The sequence below is a fragment of the Pongo abelii genome, chromosome 14 (genome assembly GCF_028885655.2).
Source record: "Pongo abelii isolate AG06213 chromosome 14, NHGRI_mPonAbe1-v2.0_pri, whole genome shotgun sequence".
In the NCBI taxonomy this organism is placed as follows: domain Eukaryota; kingdom Metazoa; phylum Chordata; class Mammalia; order Primates; family Hominidae; genus Pongo; species Pongo abelii.
Window position 1 is genome coordinate 107,376,865 of NC_071999.2, and position 21,146 is coordinate 107,398,010.

The 21,146-nt window shown below is 39.3% G+C and overlaps 1 protein-coding gene across 7 annotated transcripts in view; it reads right to left on the minus strand.

Moving 5' to 3' along the window:
* The window catches only part of NALCN (sodium leak channel, non-selective), a 365,066-nt gene that overhangs the window by 117,446 nt on the left and 226,474 nt on the right, over nt 1-21,146 (minus strand). For all 7 annotated transcript variants that reach the window (XM_024231054.3, XM_024231061.3, XM_054529197.2 and 4 more), the window contains exon 15: nt 10,791-10,865. In XM_024231054.3, the coding sequence (XP_024086822.1) occupies nt 10,791-10,865 (75 nt within the window). The remainder of the gene's footprint in view (nt 1-10,790; nt 10,866-21,146) is intronic.

Consider the following 21,146-nt stretch of genomic DNA (forward strand, 5'->3'; position numbering starts at 1 on the left):
TTTTCCAGCTGCTGGTGATGTCAGCAATCCTGGGTGTTCCTTGTGGACCACATCACTCCAGTCTGTGGCTCCATCATCACACAGTGCTCGCTCTGTGTGCCTGTGTCTGTGTCTCTTCTCTTTTTATGAGGACACCAGTCATATTGGACTAGGGTCCACCCTAATGACCTCATCTTAACTTGATTGCATCTACAAAGACCCTATTTCCAATTAAGTTACATTCACAGGGACTGAGGGGTAGGGCTTCCATGTACCTATTTGAGGGACATAATTCCAGTCATATCAGGAGGACATCAATTCTAACAGGTACTTCTGTTCTGAACTGACTTTCTGAATCTCCCACCTATACTTATTTGACTGTAAAAATCCAGTTGACTGATTCTATCTTTATCTTTTTTGGGGGGTTGGGGAGACAGGGTCTTTCTCTGTTGCCCAGGCTGGAATGCAGTGGCACAATCACAGCTCACTGAAGGCTTGACCTCCCAGGCTCAAGTGATTCTCCCACCTCAGCCTCACAAGCAGCTGGGACCACAGGCATGGACCACCACACTGTGATAATTTTTATTTTATTTTTCGTAGAGATGGGGATCTCACTATATTGCCCAGGTTGGTCTCCAACTTCTGGGCTCAAGTGATCCTCCCACCTTGGCCTCCCATATTTCTACTTTTTGATTGACTTCTAGATTCCTAGGCTGTTGTTTTTATGCTGATAATTGATATTCCCAAATTCTGAGCCTCTGTTGTATCTTCTTGGCTTAAACGTTGATCTAAACTGTTCTCAGTCTTAGCCATTTCATTTCTTCAAACCAATTTTATTGCTGTTCACATCTTAGTGTGACAGAGAATTTATTATAAAAAGTCTAACATTTATTATAAAAGTAAGTAGCTATTTCAGAAATAGCAGATCAAATGCTCTATAAGCTGATCTTTTGAGATTTACATCATGGAAAGTTATGGGCATAATAAACTGATCTCAAAAGAATCATCTCTGACCAAAAGATTGAAAGAATGGCTTCAAGTGGAGTTAGGTAGCATCAACAGGTTTGAGTGAAATGCAGAGTTTTTCAACTCTCAACCACTAATGATTTATAGGTTCTTCAGGGTATGGTCCTCTTGCTCCTGGGCAGCTGTTCCCTGGAGCATCAGGAATCCTTGATATCTGATACTCCCAGCTGCTTGTGCTTCCTACCTATTGACTTCAGCGTGTTGTACAAATATCATTCTCTATGCATACCACAATGACAAAAGGTTGGGTAGCACTGTAGCAAATGGCATTAACATATCTAACAAAATTAAGAATCAGCCAGCAACCAGGTGGTCTATCTGGAAACAGAGTATGAGGAGTTTGAGGAAAAGGTTGGTGATCCACCTTCACTTCCTTACCTGTCATTGATTCCCTATCCTCTGCAACCCAGCTCTGTATCATCAAAGGCTCTGAGCTTGCTCTTATTGCCATCACTAACCACCTCCTTATTGTTAATATGATCAGTTTTAAATAAAAGAAATTAATTGTGGTAAAAAGCATATAACATAAATTGTGCCATCTTGATCATTTTTATTGTTGTTGTTATTTGAGACAGGATCTCACTCTGTTGCCCAGGCTTAAATGTAATGGCATGATCACAGCTCACTGAAGCCTTGATCTCTTGGGCTCAAGCAATCCTTTCACCTTGGCCACCTACGTAGCTGTGACTACAGGCATGCGCCGCCATGTCCGGCTAGGCTAATTTTTTGTATTTTTAGTAGAGACAGGGTGTTGCCACGTTGTGCAGGCTGATCTCAAACTCCTGGGCTCAAGCAACGTGCTTACCTCGGCCTCCTAAAGTTTTGGGATTACAGGCGTGAGCCACCACGACTAGCCCCATCTTAACCATTTTAAGTGTGCAGTTAAGTAGTGTTAAACATAGTCACATTGTTGTACAACAGATCTCCAGAACTTTTTCATCTTTCAAAGTGGAAACTCTGTACCCATTGAACAACAATGGGTTTACTCCTCTCCCCAGCCCCTGGCAACTATCATTCTGTCTTCTGTTTCTCTGAATTTGACTACTTTAGATAAACTCACATAAGAGAAACCACACAGAATGTCTTTTTGTGACTGGCTTATTTCACTTAGCATGATGCCCTCAAAGTTCATTCATGTGTAGCATGTGTCAGAGTTTTATTCATTTTTAAGGCTGAATGATATTTCATTGAGTGTAGATACCACATTTTGTTTATCTATTCATCCACTGGTGGACACTAGGGTTGCTTCCACCTTCTGTTATTGTGAAAAATACTGCAATGAACATGCGTGTGCAAATATCTCTTTGAGATTCTATTTTCATTTCTTTTGGATATACACACCCAGAAGTATATTATATCATATGATCATGTTATGTTTAATTTTTTGAGGAACTGCCATACTGTTTTCTGCAGCAGCAGCACCATTTTGTATTCTCATCAACAAAGTACAAATGTTGCAATTTTTTCACATTCTTGCCAAACTGTTTTTTTTGATAGTGGCCATTCTAATAGGTATAAAGTGGTATTTCATTGTGGTTTCTATTTGCATTTCTCTAATGATTAGTGATGTTGAACATCTTTTCATCTACTTGGCCATTTGTGTATCTTCTTTTGATAAATGTCAATTTAAGTACTTTGCCTATTTTTAAAACAGATTATTTGTATTTTTCTTGTTGACTATAGGAGCTCTTTCATATTCTCAATATTAACTCCTTATCAGACATATGATTTGCAGATATTTTCTACAATCCCATAGGTTGGCTTTTCACTCTATTGATTGTTTCCTTTGATGTGCAAGTGTTTTTAAGTTTAATGCAGCCTCCATTTTTGCTTTTGTTGTCTATGCCATATCCAATAAATCATTGACAATTCCAATGTCATGAAGCTTTTGCCTTGTTTTCTTCTAGGAGCTTTACAGTTTTAGGTCTTTTGTTAAGGTCCTTAATCCATTTTAAGTTAAGTTTTATATATGATAAAAGGTAAGGGCCAAACTTCATTCTTTTGTGAGTGGCTATCCAATTTTTCAACACCATTTGTTGAAGAGACTGTCCTTTCCCCATAGTGTGGTCTTAACACCACTGTTGAAGATAACTTGACTATATATGTGAGGGTTTATTTGTGGCCTCTCTATTCTGTTCCACTGGTCTATATGTGTGTCTTTATGCCACTATCAGACTGTTTGATTACTGTATCTTTGTAATATGTTTTGAAATCAGGAAGTATGACATCTTCAAGTTTGTTCTTTTTCAGAATTATTTTGGCTATTTGGTATCCCTTGAGGTTTCATATGAATTTTAAGATTTCTTTTCTATATCTGCAAAAAATGCCATTGGAATTTTGCAAAAGATTGCATTGAATCTGTAGATTGCTTTGGGTGGTATGAACATTTTAACAATATTAAGCCTTCCAGTTCTTCAACACAGAATGTCTTTTCACTTGCAGATGTTCCTCAACTTACAATAGCGTTTATAAACTCATTATAAGTTGAAAATACTGTAAAGTGCATTTTTTTAACTTAGGACAACTTTTTTTTTTTTTTTTGAGACAGAGTCTCGCTTTGTCACCCAGGCTGGAGTGCAGTGGCGTGATCTCGGCTCACTGCAAGCTCCACCTCCCAAGCTCAAGTGATTCTCCTGCCTCAGCCTCCCAAGTAGCTGGGATTACAGGCATGCACCACCACGCCTGGCTAATTTTGTATTTTTTTTATTAGAGACAGGGTTTCTCCATGTTGGCCTGGCTGGTCTTGAACTCCTGACCTCATGATCCACCCGCCTCGGCCTCCCAAAGTGCTAGGATTACAGGCGTGAGCCACCGTGCCCAGTGATATTTTCAACTTACTATGAGTGTTTCTGGATGTAATTCCATCATAAGTTGAGGAGCATACTGAGCGTGTATCTGTTTTGCATCATCATAAAATCAGAAAATTGTAAGTTGCCGGGTCAGGTGGTTCACGCCTATAATCCCAGCACTTTGGGAGGCTGAGGCAGGTGAGTCACTTGAGGTCAGGAGTTCAAGACCAGCCTGGCCAACATGGTGAAACCCTGTCTCTAATGAAAATACAAAAATTGGTTGGATTTGGTGGTGCATGCCTGTAATCCCAGCTACTTGGGAGACTGAGGCAGGAGAATCACCTGAACCTGGGAGGCAGAGGTTGCAGTGAGCCAAAGATCATGCTACTGCACTCCAGCCTAAGGAAAAGGTTGAGACTCTGTCAAAAAAAAAAAAATCGTTAAGTCGAATCATTGTAAGTCAGAATTCATCTTTATTTGTGGCTTAAGTTCTTTCCTCAGTATTTTATAGTTTTCAGGGTATGTGTCTTTTGCCTCCTTGGTTAAGTTTATTCCAAGTATTTTATTCTTTTTGGTGCTACTGTAAATGGGATTGCTTTCCATGGTGACTACTTTTCTGACCTCTCTGAAGTCTTTGAGATTGTTGAACAAGCCTCTCTCTTGAAACTCACCTTTTGATTTTGATGACAAACACATTCTAGGCTTTCCTCTTACCTCTAGTGCTGTGACTTCTCATACACATTTTGGCTCCTCCTCACTGGTTCATACCATTTATTTATTACCCCTTAGGGAACCATCCTTCCCTTGGTAAGTTCCTGCTCTCTAAAGGCTTAAATTACCATCTGCATGTTGATTTTGTTCTTTTTCACTATCTATTTCAGCCTAGATATTCCACCTAAGCTTTAAATTTTATCTCTCTCCATAGACATTGTCTCATAGATATTTCCCAGGCATCTCAGGGAAAATATGACCAACCTTCTTCCCCTGAAAAAAAACCCAAATAAACAAAACTCTCATTTCTTCTTTCTCTTGTATTTCTTCTGCATCAGTGCACTCAAAGAAATCTAGAAATCTGGGTGACATCCCTGTGTCCTGGTTTTTCTCACTTCCTACATCCAATTTGTTACTAAATCCTCTTCTCTGTACTCTACTGCTTTTGATATTCTCTCATTCCTATTTCCTTTTGTTCAGGCTGCCATCACCACTTGCCTCAAGAACAGATTCTTCCATCTCCAGTTTAGGTGCCCTCCAGTGCATTTCACACTGACACCAAAATGTAGGTATGATTATGACACCCTGTGGCATAAATGCCATCAGAATAATATCAAAATGCTTAGTGCTGCTCAAGCATTTCCTGTGCTGGTCTCTCCTTATTTTTCCAGTTCACAATTTTCTCTCTTGCTCTACACATTAGCCACAGCAAACTCTTAGTGTCCACAAAGCCACTCTGTTTTTTCCCACCTAAAAAAGAGTCTGCAGTTCCCTTGGTCTTCAGTAACCTTCTTCATACCATCTTCCTCCAACCCTCTTCACCTGGATTAGCACTACTCAAACTCCAGATTTCAGTCTGCACCTGCTTGTGAGAAAATGTCCCTGATTTCACAGTCTGCTTTAGATGTTTTCTGTGTGCTTCCAAAACATTATCCTTATAATGATCACCACTGAACCCAAACTGCCTGTCTACTGTCACTTTCTCCCACTGGCTCAGGAGTTATTTTTGAGGGTAGAAACAGTGTCCTGACCATCACATGTCCCCGGCCCCGACACAATATCTATAGCACAGTAGATGAGTGTCCAGACCTCAGTTTCACAGAATGAGCAGATTTAGTTTCTGGGTCACTAATACCTCAACTGTAAAAGAGATATCTCAGATGATCTCAGCCTATCTTAGCCCAGGCCATTATGTATTTTTAAAAATATTTTATTTTTAGATTTCACTTTAAATACTGGGACACATGTGCAGAATGTGCAGGTTTGTTACATAGGCTTACATGTGCCATGGTGGTTTGCTGCACCTATCAAACTGTCATCTATGTATTTGAATCACACAACCTTTCTCGCCTCCCTCTCCATCCTGATTCCTGGCTCACTAAGCTATAGACTGATTATAATTTGGCTTCTTCTTTGAATACCCACAGGGAGAAAATATGCTGATCTAAAAAATGGATAAGCATCTCATCCAATCCACACCTAGGTATGCTTTTCATTATAAATGAAGGAGCTGGTTCTCCGCAGGCAGCGTGGCCTCTTTCAGCAAGGGCATTGGTTTAGTGTCAGACAGCCTTTGTGGCCCTGACCCAGGCACATATGAATTGTGTGGACTTGGGTGAGAAATTCACTCCCCTGAATGTTAGTTGCCACGTCTTTAATATTTAGGATTAAATGTGATAATTTAATATAAAGTAGCCTACACAAGGTAGTTCTCAATAGATAGCATTTTCTCCTGCAGCAGTTATATCAGTCTTTTAAAATTACATTAGTTTGAGTTCATTCATGAGAGACTGACAAAATGCTGAGAAGATTGAAGATTCAACTAACATCAGGAGATGCAACCAGTGCTCAGATGAATGGCATCTTCCAGCAGCATCCCTGCCACCTTGCTACCACCCTCAATCTGGAATGAACTCAATATAGGCGACAAAATGGAGATGCAAATGAGAGCTTCAGGGTGTGTTAGGCAAGATTCTCCAGAGAAACAGGACCAATAAAATATACATCAGTATTTATTTTAAGGTATTGGCTCATGTAATTATCGAGGCTGATAAGTCCCACTATCTGCTATCTTCAAGCTGGAAACCTTTGGAAGCCAGGGCAACATTTTGAAGGCCTAAGAACCAGGATTCCTCAGGGCAGGAGAAGGTTGTTTACATGGTGCAGGCAATGAGACAGACCGCAAATTCAGTCTTCCTCCACCTTTTTGTTCTATCTGGGACCTCAAAGCTTTGAAGTGGCTCAATGACATTGGGGAAGGGGGTCTGCTTTACTCAGTCTACCAATTCAAATGCAAATCTTTCCAGAGCCACCCGACAGATGCACCCAGAAATAATGTTTTACCAGCTATCTGGGCATCCCTTAGCCCAGTCAAGTTGACACATAAAATCAACTACCATGCAGCTTAAGGCTAAAGAAAAACATTCACCTGGAGCTCATACTTTAACAAAAGAGAATATAAGATATTTATGGTTTTTGTTAAAAAAAAGTCACAGTCAATAAGAGATGAAAGCTTCTTAATATATAATATCTATCCACCACTATGCAGTAGACTCTAGCAAAGACCAAACATCATTAAATTGGAACCAGGATTCAAATGAGACTGGATACAGAGCTGGGTAAACAGTTTTCAATTTCACAGCTCTGAATTTAATCTAAACAGACTATCTATACTTCCCTTTTCAATGATTCCTCCCCTCAGCCTTTTCCGTGGGTTTTTTCTTCCCTCAAAGCTTAATGAATTTTATACTGCTTATATACTATATAGCCAGGATGGTCTCGATCTCCTGACCTCGTGATCCGCCCACCTCAGCCTCCCCAAGTGCTGGGATTACAGGCGTGAGCCACCGCACCTAGCCAACACCCCCATTTTAGAGGTAACTGGCACTGGTTTTTATTACTCTTGAAAAAAATCTATGAACCAACTTTTATATATTAACACAGTTAAGAACATATCGATAATAAAAGACATTAAAGTCACTAAAATGTTGCTATGCTGCAAGCCTGTTATGTAGGCGTCTGAGGAGGATCATCGCTCCAAGAAGATCATTGCAAAGTGGCACCTTGAGTGGCGTTTGCCATAGCGCAGCAAGACTGTAACTCCAGTGGCTCTGATTAGATCCTCTGAGTTTTGAGAGGAAACAAAGAACTAATCTGGATAGTTTTAATGATTGGGTTGCTGCATTCACCGCTATTCTCAGAAACTGTCCTTCATTCTAACAGTTAGTTGAATATGAGGATGCCTTTGTAATCTACAACATCATTATATATAAACAAATAATTCATAGTCCTATGAGTGGCCTCCACAGTATGCATGACTCATGTTTGGCCTTTATATAGCTTTAGTTGGAATCAATACAGTTTAGAGGTTAAGAGTGTGGGCTTTTGGTCCAAATTGCCTACGTTCACATTCTAGCTCTGACATTTGTTGGCTGTGTAACCTTGAGCAAGTTACTTAACCTCTCTGTGTCTTAGTTTCCTCATCTGTAAGATGGACATAATAATAATACCTGCATTGAATGGGTTGTTTTGAAAAATAAGTGGAAACATAAAACATTTGATACTGAGCAAAAATTCAACCAATGTCACCATAGCTATGAGAATCTACAGACCGGCAGACGTGGTAAAAGAAGCAAAAAGTTTAAACGGAGCAAAGATGGAATTTGGAATGCATAGCGCTTTCTGAAACTTGAAATATTAAGAAAATCAAATACTTTTTTTGAACATTTCCTCCACTCTACTCTATCTGGGAATAGTGAAAATAGAGTATGTAAGTTTAAATCTTAAGGACTGGATTTATACATGGAAAATTGAAACAAATATTTAGGGTAACAATTTTATTGTTTTTTAAAAGAATCTGTAAAAGACAGTCTAAAGTTTCAGGTATCTACATTACCACGTGTGTATATGAAAGTGAATGCAAGCGAATGTGTGTGTTCCTAAAAATATGCAAATGAGCCCTACCTTAAAGGCCAAGATCACTGAAAATAAGGAAAATCAGGGGCATAAAAAATGACACAGTTGTTAAAAACTAGTGAAAACAAAACATAATCATACAAAAATGAGAGAAAGTTAACCAGGAACACTTTAACTTAGTTTAATAATATTTGCTCTAATGAATTTCAGATTCAACGAGTTTCAAGTATGAAATTAATAGAATAGATACGTAGTTTCAGTCCAACCATGAATAAAGAACAGCATAAAAAGTACTAAGAAAAATGGAATTGCTGCGTTATGATTGGAGTTTTCAATGTCCAAATACCCAGAGTATATGGTCCAAATTGTAGGCTAGTGCAATTGGATAACCAGTTCTGATATACAGAATTTCCAGAAACACAAAGCTTCACTAATATCTAGCGAGTGATTAAAAGCTATTTTATAAATAATGACATTTACCCAAAGTGAAGAGCCATAGAGTTTATTAAAATTTTATAGTCCAGGAAGAATGTCAATGCCAATTAAAGTCCTGACTTTTTATTGTTGCTTCTTCACTTTGGGTCAGATATGAAATGCCTATTGTGACCATTAGATACAAAGATGACAAAAAATTTAAGTAGGCTATGCATATACATGTATATATAAATAAGTTAAAATGTTGAAAAAAATGAACACTGCAAAGTATCCTTAGGTTTGAATTCACAATCCTGAAAAAATTGCTACATACAAGTTTATTTTGTTGCTTTCCAGCAGAAAAATTATTTTACAAATGAGGGCTGGAATTATATGGTTATTTAAAAGCATATGGAACCTGGCGGTAGCACTAGCTAAAAAAAATTGGATATTTTAAATTTTATCTATAGAATACACATTGTAACGTACCCTCTCAGAGGATAGTACATATCTCTGCATAATAACCATGGCATGAAGGAAAAGCAACAGCTCAATACCAGATTTGTAAAGCATGGGCTAAAGTGGTTCAACAGCAGCAGATTTTTATTGGTCACATCTAATTATATGGCTGGTCACTTTCAATCTTGAATTCACCTATTAGATATTTTTTCTGCAACTAGAAGCCACACAAAGTATTTTCATTGATGGCATAAAGGAATGTCCCAACTCTCATTTGAAGAACCTATCACTGCTGCCACAGAGTGAAAAGACGTGGAAGAAATCATCTCTAGCAGAGCCGGGAAGATGCCCATTTGCCTGGGTAGCTGTAGGATGGTAAAGAACTCAAAACCTTTCTTGGTATGCTCCGAGTAGGAGTCTTCATAACAATTTTTTTTGTTTGTTCTGGTTTTTTTCCTTATTGATACCCTCTGTTAAAAGCATAGGCTTTAAGGTAAGAGTAATAAAATGAAATGCCTAACCTGATCATGAGATAGATTAAAAAATTAAAAATTTAAATAGGTTATACTTTTTGCTTTGTTAAAAATAGAGAGCTTTGGGAAATTCTGAGTATGGAGGGCCTGCTTATAATTCCAAATAGAAAGTTTGAGAGCCATGGTTCTGTTAACATTATAACAGGTGTGGTTCTGTCAACATTATAACATTCTAACAGTTGGGTAGAGTTTGGTAGTTAACATCTCAACTATTCTCTCAGTGTTGGGGAGGGTGATACAAGAACGTTCCACCCATTGTCCCATTCTCTTGCTAGCTCTTCTTCTCAAAGGGTCTGTACTCTTTGATAGAGCCAAATATTCAAGCCAAATATCCTCCATGCAACAGAAGCTATGGGAATGATTGATTATAGCTGTAATCCTCCTGCCATTAAGAACACAGCATTCATCTAATTCTAGTTTCATTTTTTGGGGGTATAACTTTCACCATGATGACATCCCGTCTGTTTTCATACATAACTGGGTCCACATTTGATCATTTATTCTGTTTCTTACACTCACTATGGGCACCCAGACTAAATTGTCCTTTAGTGTCTAGAGACCAGGCAGGTTGGTTGTAGTATTTTTATGATGATGATGAAGAGTATTACATATAATTATGCAAAATGGCAATCTGGCCTTGAGGCATCTCATTTCCAAACAACCTTCATTTAATGGCAGAAGAAGAACAGTCTCCAAATCCAATTTACTACACTCTGTCCACCTTACTTTTATTCAAAAATAATAAAACTATTCCTAGGATATTTACAGAGTAATAGAAAGCTTCCCTTGTTAATATTAGATAAAAGTTAAACTTAAAAGAACACCATTTTACCACCTTGGATAGCCTTAACTTATTACATTTTATTTTTACTTTGAAGCTCAAATTTTTAATATTGCCTATAAGCAAATAGTTTATCCCTGGTTTTTTGTCCTTTTTAAGAAAAATCCCCCATACATTACTTACTTGTTTAAGCTTCTTTAGGTCTTCATCAAGTTCTAAGTTGTCCAAAATAACAGCAACAAACAAACTCAGGAGGATCTATAAAATGGTGAAATAACAATGAAAAAACCCACATGCCATAAGTATCAAAATATTCTGTGTATAATATAGCTACCTAAAATATATTGAGTATATAATTCATTAAATGAAAAATAAATATGCAGTTATGAATCATTGCATAGGCATTTCAAGGTATTTATCACAAATGCATGAAATAAAATGCATATGTTCATTGAAATAATATATTAACTTGCTTTATGAAACCAACTTACTTAAAAAGGAAATTAAGAAAAAGGTTTTTTTGAACTCAACAATCCCACTTCTGTGATTATATTCTAAAAAAGTGATCTGAACTATTGATGAAAAGCTTAATATACACAGGTGCTTATTAGAGGGTTGTTTATAATAAGGAAATATTAGAAATAACATCCAACTTTGCATGAATAGTCAATACAGTTATAGAGATTTATGTGATAAGATACATGCAGCCATTACAAATTCCCATTGTGGTAGCTACTCTTCAAGATGGCCTCCAGCATTGTTCTAGACTCCTGGTTCATGCCTTTGTGTAGTCCCCTTCCACATTGAATATGGCTGGCCTGTGTCATCAGCAGGTTGCAGAAATGATTGTGTGTGACTTATGAGGCTAGGCAATAAAATACACTGTGTCTTTACCCTTGGTCTCTCTTAGATCACCTGCTCTGTGGAAGCAGGTGCTATGTTGTGAGAATGCTCAAGCAGCCCTCTGGAGATGTCCATGTGGTGAGGAACTGAGGCCTCCTGCCAACAGCCACTGGAGTGACCCATCTTGGAAAGAGGCACTCCAGCCGTAGTAAAACTTCAAGGTGACTGCAGCTGTAGGCAACATCTCAACTGCAACCTCATGACACTTTGAACTAGAGACACCCAGCTAAGACTGTCTCAGATTCCCAACCTTAAGAAACTAATCGAGATAATAAACGTCTATTTGCTGGTAGGCTTCTAATGCGTGGGTAATTTATTACATAGCAATAGATAACTAATACACTGGTGAATTTTTATGGTGTTGAAAACACTTACATTATAATAGTAAATAAGAGTATATATATATATGGTAGCAGCTCAACTATGCATATAATGGAGTAATAGAGAAAATGCTTGAAGGAGGTACTTTAGAAATATTAATGGTACTTGCTTTTGTGTATTGGAGTTATACATTTTTTCCTCTTTTAAAGAATTTTATGATTGTCTCAGTTTTTTTTAAATGTATGCTTCTTTTAGAACAGGTAAATAAAAGAAAACAACAAAATAGTACAATTTAAAAAAATATTTTACTTTCTAGTTCCTCTTCAACTATGAATTTTCTAAAGTCCCACATTCACTTGATTATCTTTTTCATTTCTAACTTATATTTTTCTTTTCAGTTTTCTTCTTAATGAATTATTCCAATTTGTTAATATTAGGAGGTTAAGCATGAAGGTCAGAAAGTTGAGATAATTCAGCCAGTGCTAGAGAAGTTATTATGCAGAAGTTAATGGCTAGCTCTTTTTCAATTTTAATGAGTATATCAACATGATTAAATTATGATGGGATATGCTTGCTTTGGGACAAATGCCAGCACCCTTCTTTTCAACAGCCATGCCCTTTGGAGTTTTATCATAACTTGAAGAAGATACAGAACGATCTAGACCAGAGGGTTTTTATTAACATCACCATGACTGGTATACCACTGGTAACTGGGCATCAGGCTTATTCTGAACTAGACATGATTCCAAACTGGACATTTTAAACTTTGTTCCATGTTCAGCCCATTTCCCAATACCTTGATGACAGAAAGTAATATCAGAGGCAGAGTCTACCTTCCCTTATCTTGATTTCTCACCCCGAATTCTGAGATGTTCACCTGCTGGTTTCCTTCTGCAGGAGGGGATATCTTATACCCCTTCTCTCACCCCTGGGCACTGGAGCAGGCATTGCTCTGTGTCCTAATTTAATCAGGTTTCCTCTCTCTCTCTAGTGAAAGTGCAAACACAAATCTAAAAAAAGGGGGGTCGGAAGGGATCCTGTTCGCCTCTCTTTTCTTAGAGCATTTCCTTTATAAGACTTGGAATTGTAAATTCTTTCCCTTTCCGTTTGAGATGTATATAAATACTTTGAAGAGCCAAATAAGCTTCTTACCAGTTCTATAACCTAAAAGAATGTTTTCCTTGAGGGCTGTCTCCTTGAAGTAATGTAAACATCAAGGAAGACAGAGCCTCCATCTCCCCTTCTCTGTGGAGGGTGGGAGTTTAGACATCTGGCTCCAAGTTGTAAACCTACCTACTTGTCACGGAAATATGAGAAGTTTTAATTTTCCTTTGGATAAAGGCAATCAGCTCCCACAGATGGTCACCCCAGTTACCAGGTGAATTTAGGATAAACTATATTTAACAAGTGGTGCTGTCAAGTCTTCTTACTTGAGGACTAGTTATTTCTATCTTGAGAACACGTATGGAAAGCTGTGATATAAAAGAGGGAGGTATTTTCTGCCTCCGTGATCTCTTTAGCAGATTGCCAGTGATGTGCATTGCAGCCTGCGTTAGTGCTTATTCAATAATAAAACTGGGCTCTCTCTCTCTACCTTTAAGGAGAGGTTTTGTGGGTTGGCAGGAGATTTTATTCTTAATTATATCCCCCAAACCGGACAGATGGCAGGCTACTTAAGGACAGCAAAGCTATGTTATTCCACTAAATTCGACAAACAGTTGATTGGACTCCATGGATGTGTGAGGCACTGCCTGGTCAGAAACATAAATACGATATTGCACTCACTGCAATGATGTTTATCACTGAATTAAGCAGACATAGAAGACAGCAGTGTGCTTGGAGTCAGGGAGCTCGGGTAGCAAACAGGCTCTGCCAGCTACGAGCCACGTGGCAACTGCCAGCCCACCGTGAGTTTCGGTGCCCTCGTTTGTAAAATATTACAAATGTAATAATAGCTCAACAAATTGCAGCTTTTTTTTTTTTAATTCTCCCTGAGCAACCTTGACGTGTAGTATAGCTATACAATGTCTGAAAATATACAGACATAAAATTAGTTACGCAAAGCTAAAATAAATTTCTTGGTTTTTCTACAAATGAATTGAATTTGGTGTAAAATCCCTTCATTTCTGTTGGGGGCTGGAAGCATCATCTTGCTACATCAATTCCATTCAGTCCTTTCAAGCTCAGTTACATTTGAATAAATGCTCCTTTTCTTTTTAGGGTAGTTTAAGGTCAAGGTTACCCACTACAAGCTGGGTAATGTGTCCTCCATCTCGCATCAGGGGAACTGATGAGGCTGTTTGGGGGGTTTGGGGCTTTCTCTCTGCTGACTTGGCCACCATCTCAGCTCCCAAAGCTAAGAGCTCTGATTCCCAGTGATGTCCTCCGTATGCGCTTCCTAGAGTACTGTAACACAGTGCATGGAGTTGGTGGCTTCAAACAACAGACATTTATTTGATCACAATTCTGGAGGCCAGAGTCCAAAATCGAGTTGTCGGCAAGACCACACTTTCTCCAAAGGCCACGGGGGAGAATCATTCCTTGTCTCTTCCAGTTGCTGGTGGCCTCCACTGTCTCTTGGCTTGTGGCTTTGTAACACCAGTCACTTGGCCTCTATCTGCACAAGGCTTTCTCTCTGTGTCTTGCTCTTCTGTCTCTTACAAGGACACTTGTCATTGGACTTAGGGCCCACCCAGATAATCCAGGATGATCTCATCACAAGATCCTTAATTTAATTACATCTGCAAAGACTCTTTTTCCAATAAGGTCGTGTTCATAGGTTCTGTGGGTTAAGCCATGGTCCTATCTTTTGTGGAGGCCCATTTAATCCACTATACTCTCCGCCTGGTCTTTTTTTTTTTTTTTGAGACAGGGTCTCACATTGTCACCCAGGCTGGAGTGCAGTGGTGTGATCTCAACTCATGCAGCCTCCACCTCATGGGCTCAAGTGATCCTCCCACCTCAGCCTCCCAAGTAGCTGGGACTAACAGGCACCTACCACCATGCCTGGCTACTTTTTTTTTTGTATTTTTTGTAGAGACAAGGTTGACCAGGCTGGTCTCGAACTCCTGAGCTCATGAGATCCGTGGATCTTGGCCTCCCAAAGTGCTAGGATTACAGGCGTGAGTCACCATGCCTGGCCTCCGCATGGTCTTTGGCTTGGGCTGTTGTTCCCGCAACATATGTATTAGCTCCCAACTCAGGGAAACTCAGAAAGGGCTGCCATTCCACTTGGAACTAACGGAGACTTGTTCTTGCGGGATATTCTGGGCCTCTCCACCTAGAACTCTCAGGCAACTGCCCAACTCTGCCCTGGCTGCCCCTGGCCCTTGTGGGGCCCCCAGCAAAGATCTCTCCCCATCAGGTTCCAAGAAGAATTAGGGTCGAGTCTTGGATGTCAAAACACACCTGTGTGGGTATCAACACTGCCGATGCCCCCAAGTGAGATGTGTGGGCATCTCCCACGGAAACACGCTTTGTCTCTCTCTCTCTGCATCTGTCTCTCTCTCTCTCTCTAGGGCTTTCTGTCTCTCTCATGCTCCATCCCAGAATCAGTCTTATTTCTTCTCAGAAAGCAGGAACGTGAGAGAAAATTGGAGTGTGGATGGGAAGGGCGGCCACGCAAGTGTGAAGAAGGAGGACCAGAAATGAAGCCCCATCAGAAATTCACACATTTAGTTCTGTACCATTTTGAAGCATTTACACTTGGAGAGCCCATCTGGGCACGTGGGCCAGGGGGGCACTTTCTGAACACTACTTATTGAAGATTGTGAGACAATGACAGAGACCCAAGGATGCTCTCCCAAGCCACGCAGATGCCAAGGAGAAGACTGATTTTGGAAAAGAGCTGTGAGAAAGCCATTCCAGGTGGCGTGGTCAGGGCCTGGTGAGTAAGTCTGGCCAGAGTCTGGCTTCCAGGCAAGGGGCTTGGAGGCTGGAGAGGAAGGCAGGACGGGCAGGCGTCTTGAGTGCCACAGAGGTCACGGATAAGAGAGGGAGGCTGGAATAATCACAAAGTGATGACATCAGTTTCTTTTTGCTAAATTTTTCCTTTTAAAAGTTCTAGGGTTTTTTTGTGTGTGTGTTTTTGTTTTTAATGCATGTAAGCAGCCAGTTTAAACTGGCTCAGCTGGGCATGGTGACTCATGCCTGTAATCCCAGCAGTTTGGGAAGCTGAGGCAGGATTGCTTGACCCCAGGAATTTGAGACCAGCCTGGGCAACCCCATCTCTCAAAAAAAAAAAAAAATTAGTCAGGTGTGGTGGTGCATGCCTGTGGTTCTAGCTACTTGGGAGGAGGCTGAGGTGGGAGGACTTCTTGAGCCTGGGAGGTTGAGGCTGCAGTGAGCTGTGAATGTGCCACCGCACTCTAGGCCTGGATGACAGAGCAAGTCCCTGTCTCCAAAAACTAAAAACAAACAAAAAAATAAACTGGCTCACTGAAATAGTAACTAGACAGGGTTAAGTGCAGTTTAACAAAATGTTATTAGATATATAATGTTTTCTGGCTGGGCGCGGTGGCTCATGCCTGTAATCCCAGCACTTTGGGAGGCTGAGGCCAGTGGATCACGAGGTCAGGAGATCGAGACCATCCTGGCTAATACGGTGAAACCCCGTTTCCACTAAAAGTACAAAAAAATTAGCTGGGCGTGGTGACAGGCGCCTGTAGTCCCAGCTACTCGGGAGGCTGAGGCAGGAGAATGGTGTGAACCCAGGAGGCAGAGCTTGCAGTGAGCTGAGATCGCGCCACCGCACTCCAGCCTGGGCGACAGAGCGAGACTCTGGCTCAAAAAAAAAAAAAAAAAAAAAGATATGTAATGTTTTCTTACATTGGTTAAACAAGAAACCGGTATATTTTATACTTTTTCCTTGGGAGAAAGAGAGAAAAGCCATCCTCAGAGCAGAAGGACAGAGAGAGCCACGGTATGCCAGCTGCACTGACTCCTCACGGCAGATGCGTTTGATATTTGCTGTGGATGGGAGAAGGCAAGACTCCTAAAGAGCTTTGGCTTCTCTGGGAAAACGCTGTGTGACTTCACAACAGGAAGGCCCAAACTTACAGAATTAGAACAAACTCTTGGGGAGGCAGCAAATTTAAGAATAATATAATAAAGTTTGAAGTTTGCTTGAAAGTAGCATAAACCTAATTTTATTCAGCAAATATCTTTATTTAGGCATCATTTTTCAATTAATGTGACAATGGGGTGAAAAAAGCACAAACTTACAAAACAGAAACTGGTTCAAGATGTGTGTGTGTGGTGGGGGGCTTGGGTTTCCGCCGAAGGCCTATTTGAATGTGGACTTTCAGATTGATCCTCATCTCCCTGTCCCGGGCATGTAGGGCACTGTGATAAGGTGGCAACTGGCACTCCGGGTGAGAGATGACTAAAGTCTGACCCAAGGCTTTGGCTGTGTCTTTGCAATGGAAACAAGATTCAGGAGGTGCAGGGTGAGTCTGTAGCTGATTGCCAGGAGGTGAGAATGACTTTGCGGTTCTTTTCTCACAGACTCTAACAAGGTGACAATAACCACTGTGATAAAGGGTAGAAGTGAAGGAAGAATGGCAGCTCCGTGTCTATCATATTTAATTTATGTTATCAATGATACAGTATTTTCCTACAAACCCAGTGCAATGTGGATTTGGACTGAATGAGCAGGTCGACCTGGGTGTCAGACACTTGCCAACACATGGTATGGAAAGTCATGGGAATGGGTGACAAGCCCTGAATTCTGAAAGGAAGAACCATTTTTCAGTTCTCTGAATGTTCTCATTTGTTCTGTTTTTACAGAAAGCTGAGGTAATGCTCATTAGTAATCAGAACCCATTACAGTGATGTCTGCATGTTACCTTCAGCTAATGTTTACCTACACTGCCACATGTTGCTGCGCCAAAAGGTTTTTCTATAGCCACTAAATGTGATTTACAGGTTCATATTAAAATGGTATTGATGTAAGAAAAGAATTTTACAGGGACTTGCCACATTGAATCACGAGAGTGTCATCATATGTATGAAACACTTTTACCTTTGTGCTTTGACTGTTCTAAATTATGCAACTAATTTGCTTTGCATTATTTATTTCTTAATATTTAGATTTATGTGATATTTCTATTGATTGATTGATTGATTGAGGCAGAGTCTCTCTCTGTCACCCAGGCTGGAGTGCAGTGGTGCGGTCTCAGCTCACTGCAACCTCCACCTCCCGGGTTCAAGTGATTCTCCCGCCTCAGCCTCCGAAGTAGGAGGTGCCCACCACCACACCAGGCTAATTTGTGTGTGTTTAGTAGACACAGGTTTTTACCATGTTGATCAGGCTGGTCTGGAACTCCTGACCTCAGGTGATCCACCCGCCTCGGCCTCCCAAAGTGCTGGGATTATAGGGGGAGCCAGCACACCTGGCCCGATATTTCAGTTTATAATGCAGCAGGACATACTATGTCCCTATTTTTTTTAATGGTACAATTTCAGGGGAAAAAGGCTAATGACACCACCTTTCATTTCCTCTTGAACCCTGCTAAGTACATGTATGCTTTCAACACAGTGGTGTTTAGTTTGTACAATGCTGTAAAAAAGGCAAAGATATATTTTTTCATGCATTTACTATTTGGCACTTTTAACAGGTCTATAGCATTTGATCATATTAATATGCAACATAGTATTTGTTCTACTGTGTAATATAAAACTGATGTATATATCCACTTTTTAATTTTATGATCAATATTGATACATTATGAATCAGCGATGTCAATGAAAAAGTGGAAAATAGCAATGTATTTCAGATATCTAATTCTTTATTTCCCTCAGATTATAATGCCCATTGCTAAGATATGTTTAGCATTGACAATGCATTCAGTGTGGAAAATGCCACATTATCAGGCCTGCTGAAGCCTGGGAAGTCTCTCTCAGAATATTTATGAATGACATAATAGAATTTTGACCTTTCAGCTTAGTGGATTTCAAAAGTGTAATTTTCCAGGTTCAAACTGGTACCTGGACCAGGGTCTCACAGGTGTTTGATTTCTCTAATATTCTTTATGACTCTCCTCTTTCTCTAACACCTCCTTTTCCTTTTTCTCCTCTGAAACAGCCCAGATTCACCTCAGTTAATGGTGTGGTAGTTATTTGCTCTGTTTAAGTTTTATACATGTGACCACAGATATATTTATTTTTTTTTCTTTTCTATTTAACTACAACAAATTTCAGTCGAATTCAATAAATTACTGAAATAGTTGCATTTACAAGTATAATTATTTCTTCCAATTTTGTTGTGACGCAAATCATTTTGTCCAACATAATGTAGTTCTCATTCCCTCAGAATGAGACTTTTGGATTAGCTTGATTCAAACAGCTGAAAAGTATGATTTATTTTTGCAAGAGGGCAGCCTTGTCATTCACAATGGATTTTCTGGTTGAAAATTTCTCTCCCTGTAGCAACATATCCTACTTTACATTCTCTGTGACTGTGTGGATAGCCATGACCTTACCCTATATAGCTTTCCCTTTTCATTTTTCTTTCTTTTTATAAAGTTTAATTTTATGATTTTTTTCTTTTATATAGCTTAAAGATGTCCCTTTAGCTGAAATTTCACCTTTAATCTTATTTTCTTCTTTGCTGTGAACTTTATTAATAATTTCTATCTTTAAATTATTTTCAAATATACACTAGAAACACAGCAGGAATCAATGTCCCACACTCTTGTGTTTTTCTTTTCCTTTCTACCATTTATAATCACGCTATCCTAAGCTGTCTTGCTGCCTGTAGTATGAAACAATTTCACTTTTTATATGGGTCAACAAAAAGTCAAATGTAATCAGCGCAGTGTAAAATGGGATACGTTTTCAACACAGATGCACTTTTAAATGAATTCTATACAATCAAGTTATTTAATTTACACTTTGGAATGCCCATTTCTGTCAGCAAAATATGACTATTCTCAGCAAGCTGCCACTACCGAGGCAAAATCAAGAGATTGCTGTGTTAATTTCAGCACTTCAAAGGTAACAAAAAGACTACCCACAATGAACGCTTAATTACATTTTCTCTCTTTTCAGTATTCACATCACAGGGCTTTCCTTTGAAACAGTAATAGACAGAAAAACATTGCAGGAAAAATGGAGTCTTTCAACTTGTTAGGTCTTCCATAGTCCTTATCCCCAAATCACTGGCAAGGGTGGGGAAAAAGATGAATTTAATAAGCATTCAATAAACTGCAATCAGTCAGGACAGAAATACAGAATACATACCTGGCGGAAGAGAGAGATATTTGAAAGGGACAATACATGGTGGTTATGAATATGCATTTGCTATATACTTCAGCTTGATTTTCATTGTGGGCTGAAAATTGGTGCCCCCAGGGGTGATGAAATAGCCTGCTGTTCTTTATTCCAGAACAAGCTGCAACCACACATTTTGTTTTTCGCTGCTTGGCACATGCCTGTCCCTGAGAAGACTAAATCAGGAACACACCAAGTTGTATGGCACCACTGTTCAGTGTGAACAAAAGACAAATCAGAGCTTGTATGTTTACATAGACTACATTTTTTTTTTCTTCTCACCCATTTGGGTTAAAATGCATTGCAGTATTTTGTAAAAGGAAACATACAATTAAGCAAAAATGCTCATTTTAAGGTAAGTTCAGCTCTAAAGACAGGCTTACAGAATAGAGATTTTAACTTGCAAAGTTTAGTTTTTAGGGGCATGCAATGTGTGTATAACACAGACCTGTCACCCTCATGCATGTATTTATATGTTAGCCCACAGACTATCTCCAGCTGTTTTACTGCCACTACTTTTGATGTTTCTCATAAGGCAGATTGGGAACAACTGGGAAGCAGATGTTTATTGATCACATAGCAAGTAGCAATGTACACATGCCTCTCTTATCATTTGCATCTTTAGGCATTTGAACCACTGGTTTTATTTGTTTGTTGGTCAGCCTGTCTGTGTTCGTTATTGCTAATTTCCAATTATTTGTAGCCACTAAGAGGACATGAATTAAGCTCTTTCGCACTTTGGCCAGGACGTAGGTTAGTACCTGCACGTGGTAGTAGAGGTTCAGTAAAACTGTATCAAATCAAATTGAACTCACTTCATAAACCCCATTACAGTAACTGTTAGTCTAAGGGTATAAAGGAAAAGAAAAACAACTGCTGATCATGTTTTAAGCAAAATTTTTTGTGAACTGGGGAAGTGACTTCGGTATTAGACTTTTTTTGTGTAGTATAGAAGTGATAATCTTTGTTTTAATTTAGTTATATAGTGTTTCCTTTTATTAAATTAATTATGTATCATTTAAAAAATAATTTAGAAATTTAAAA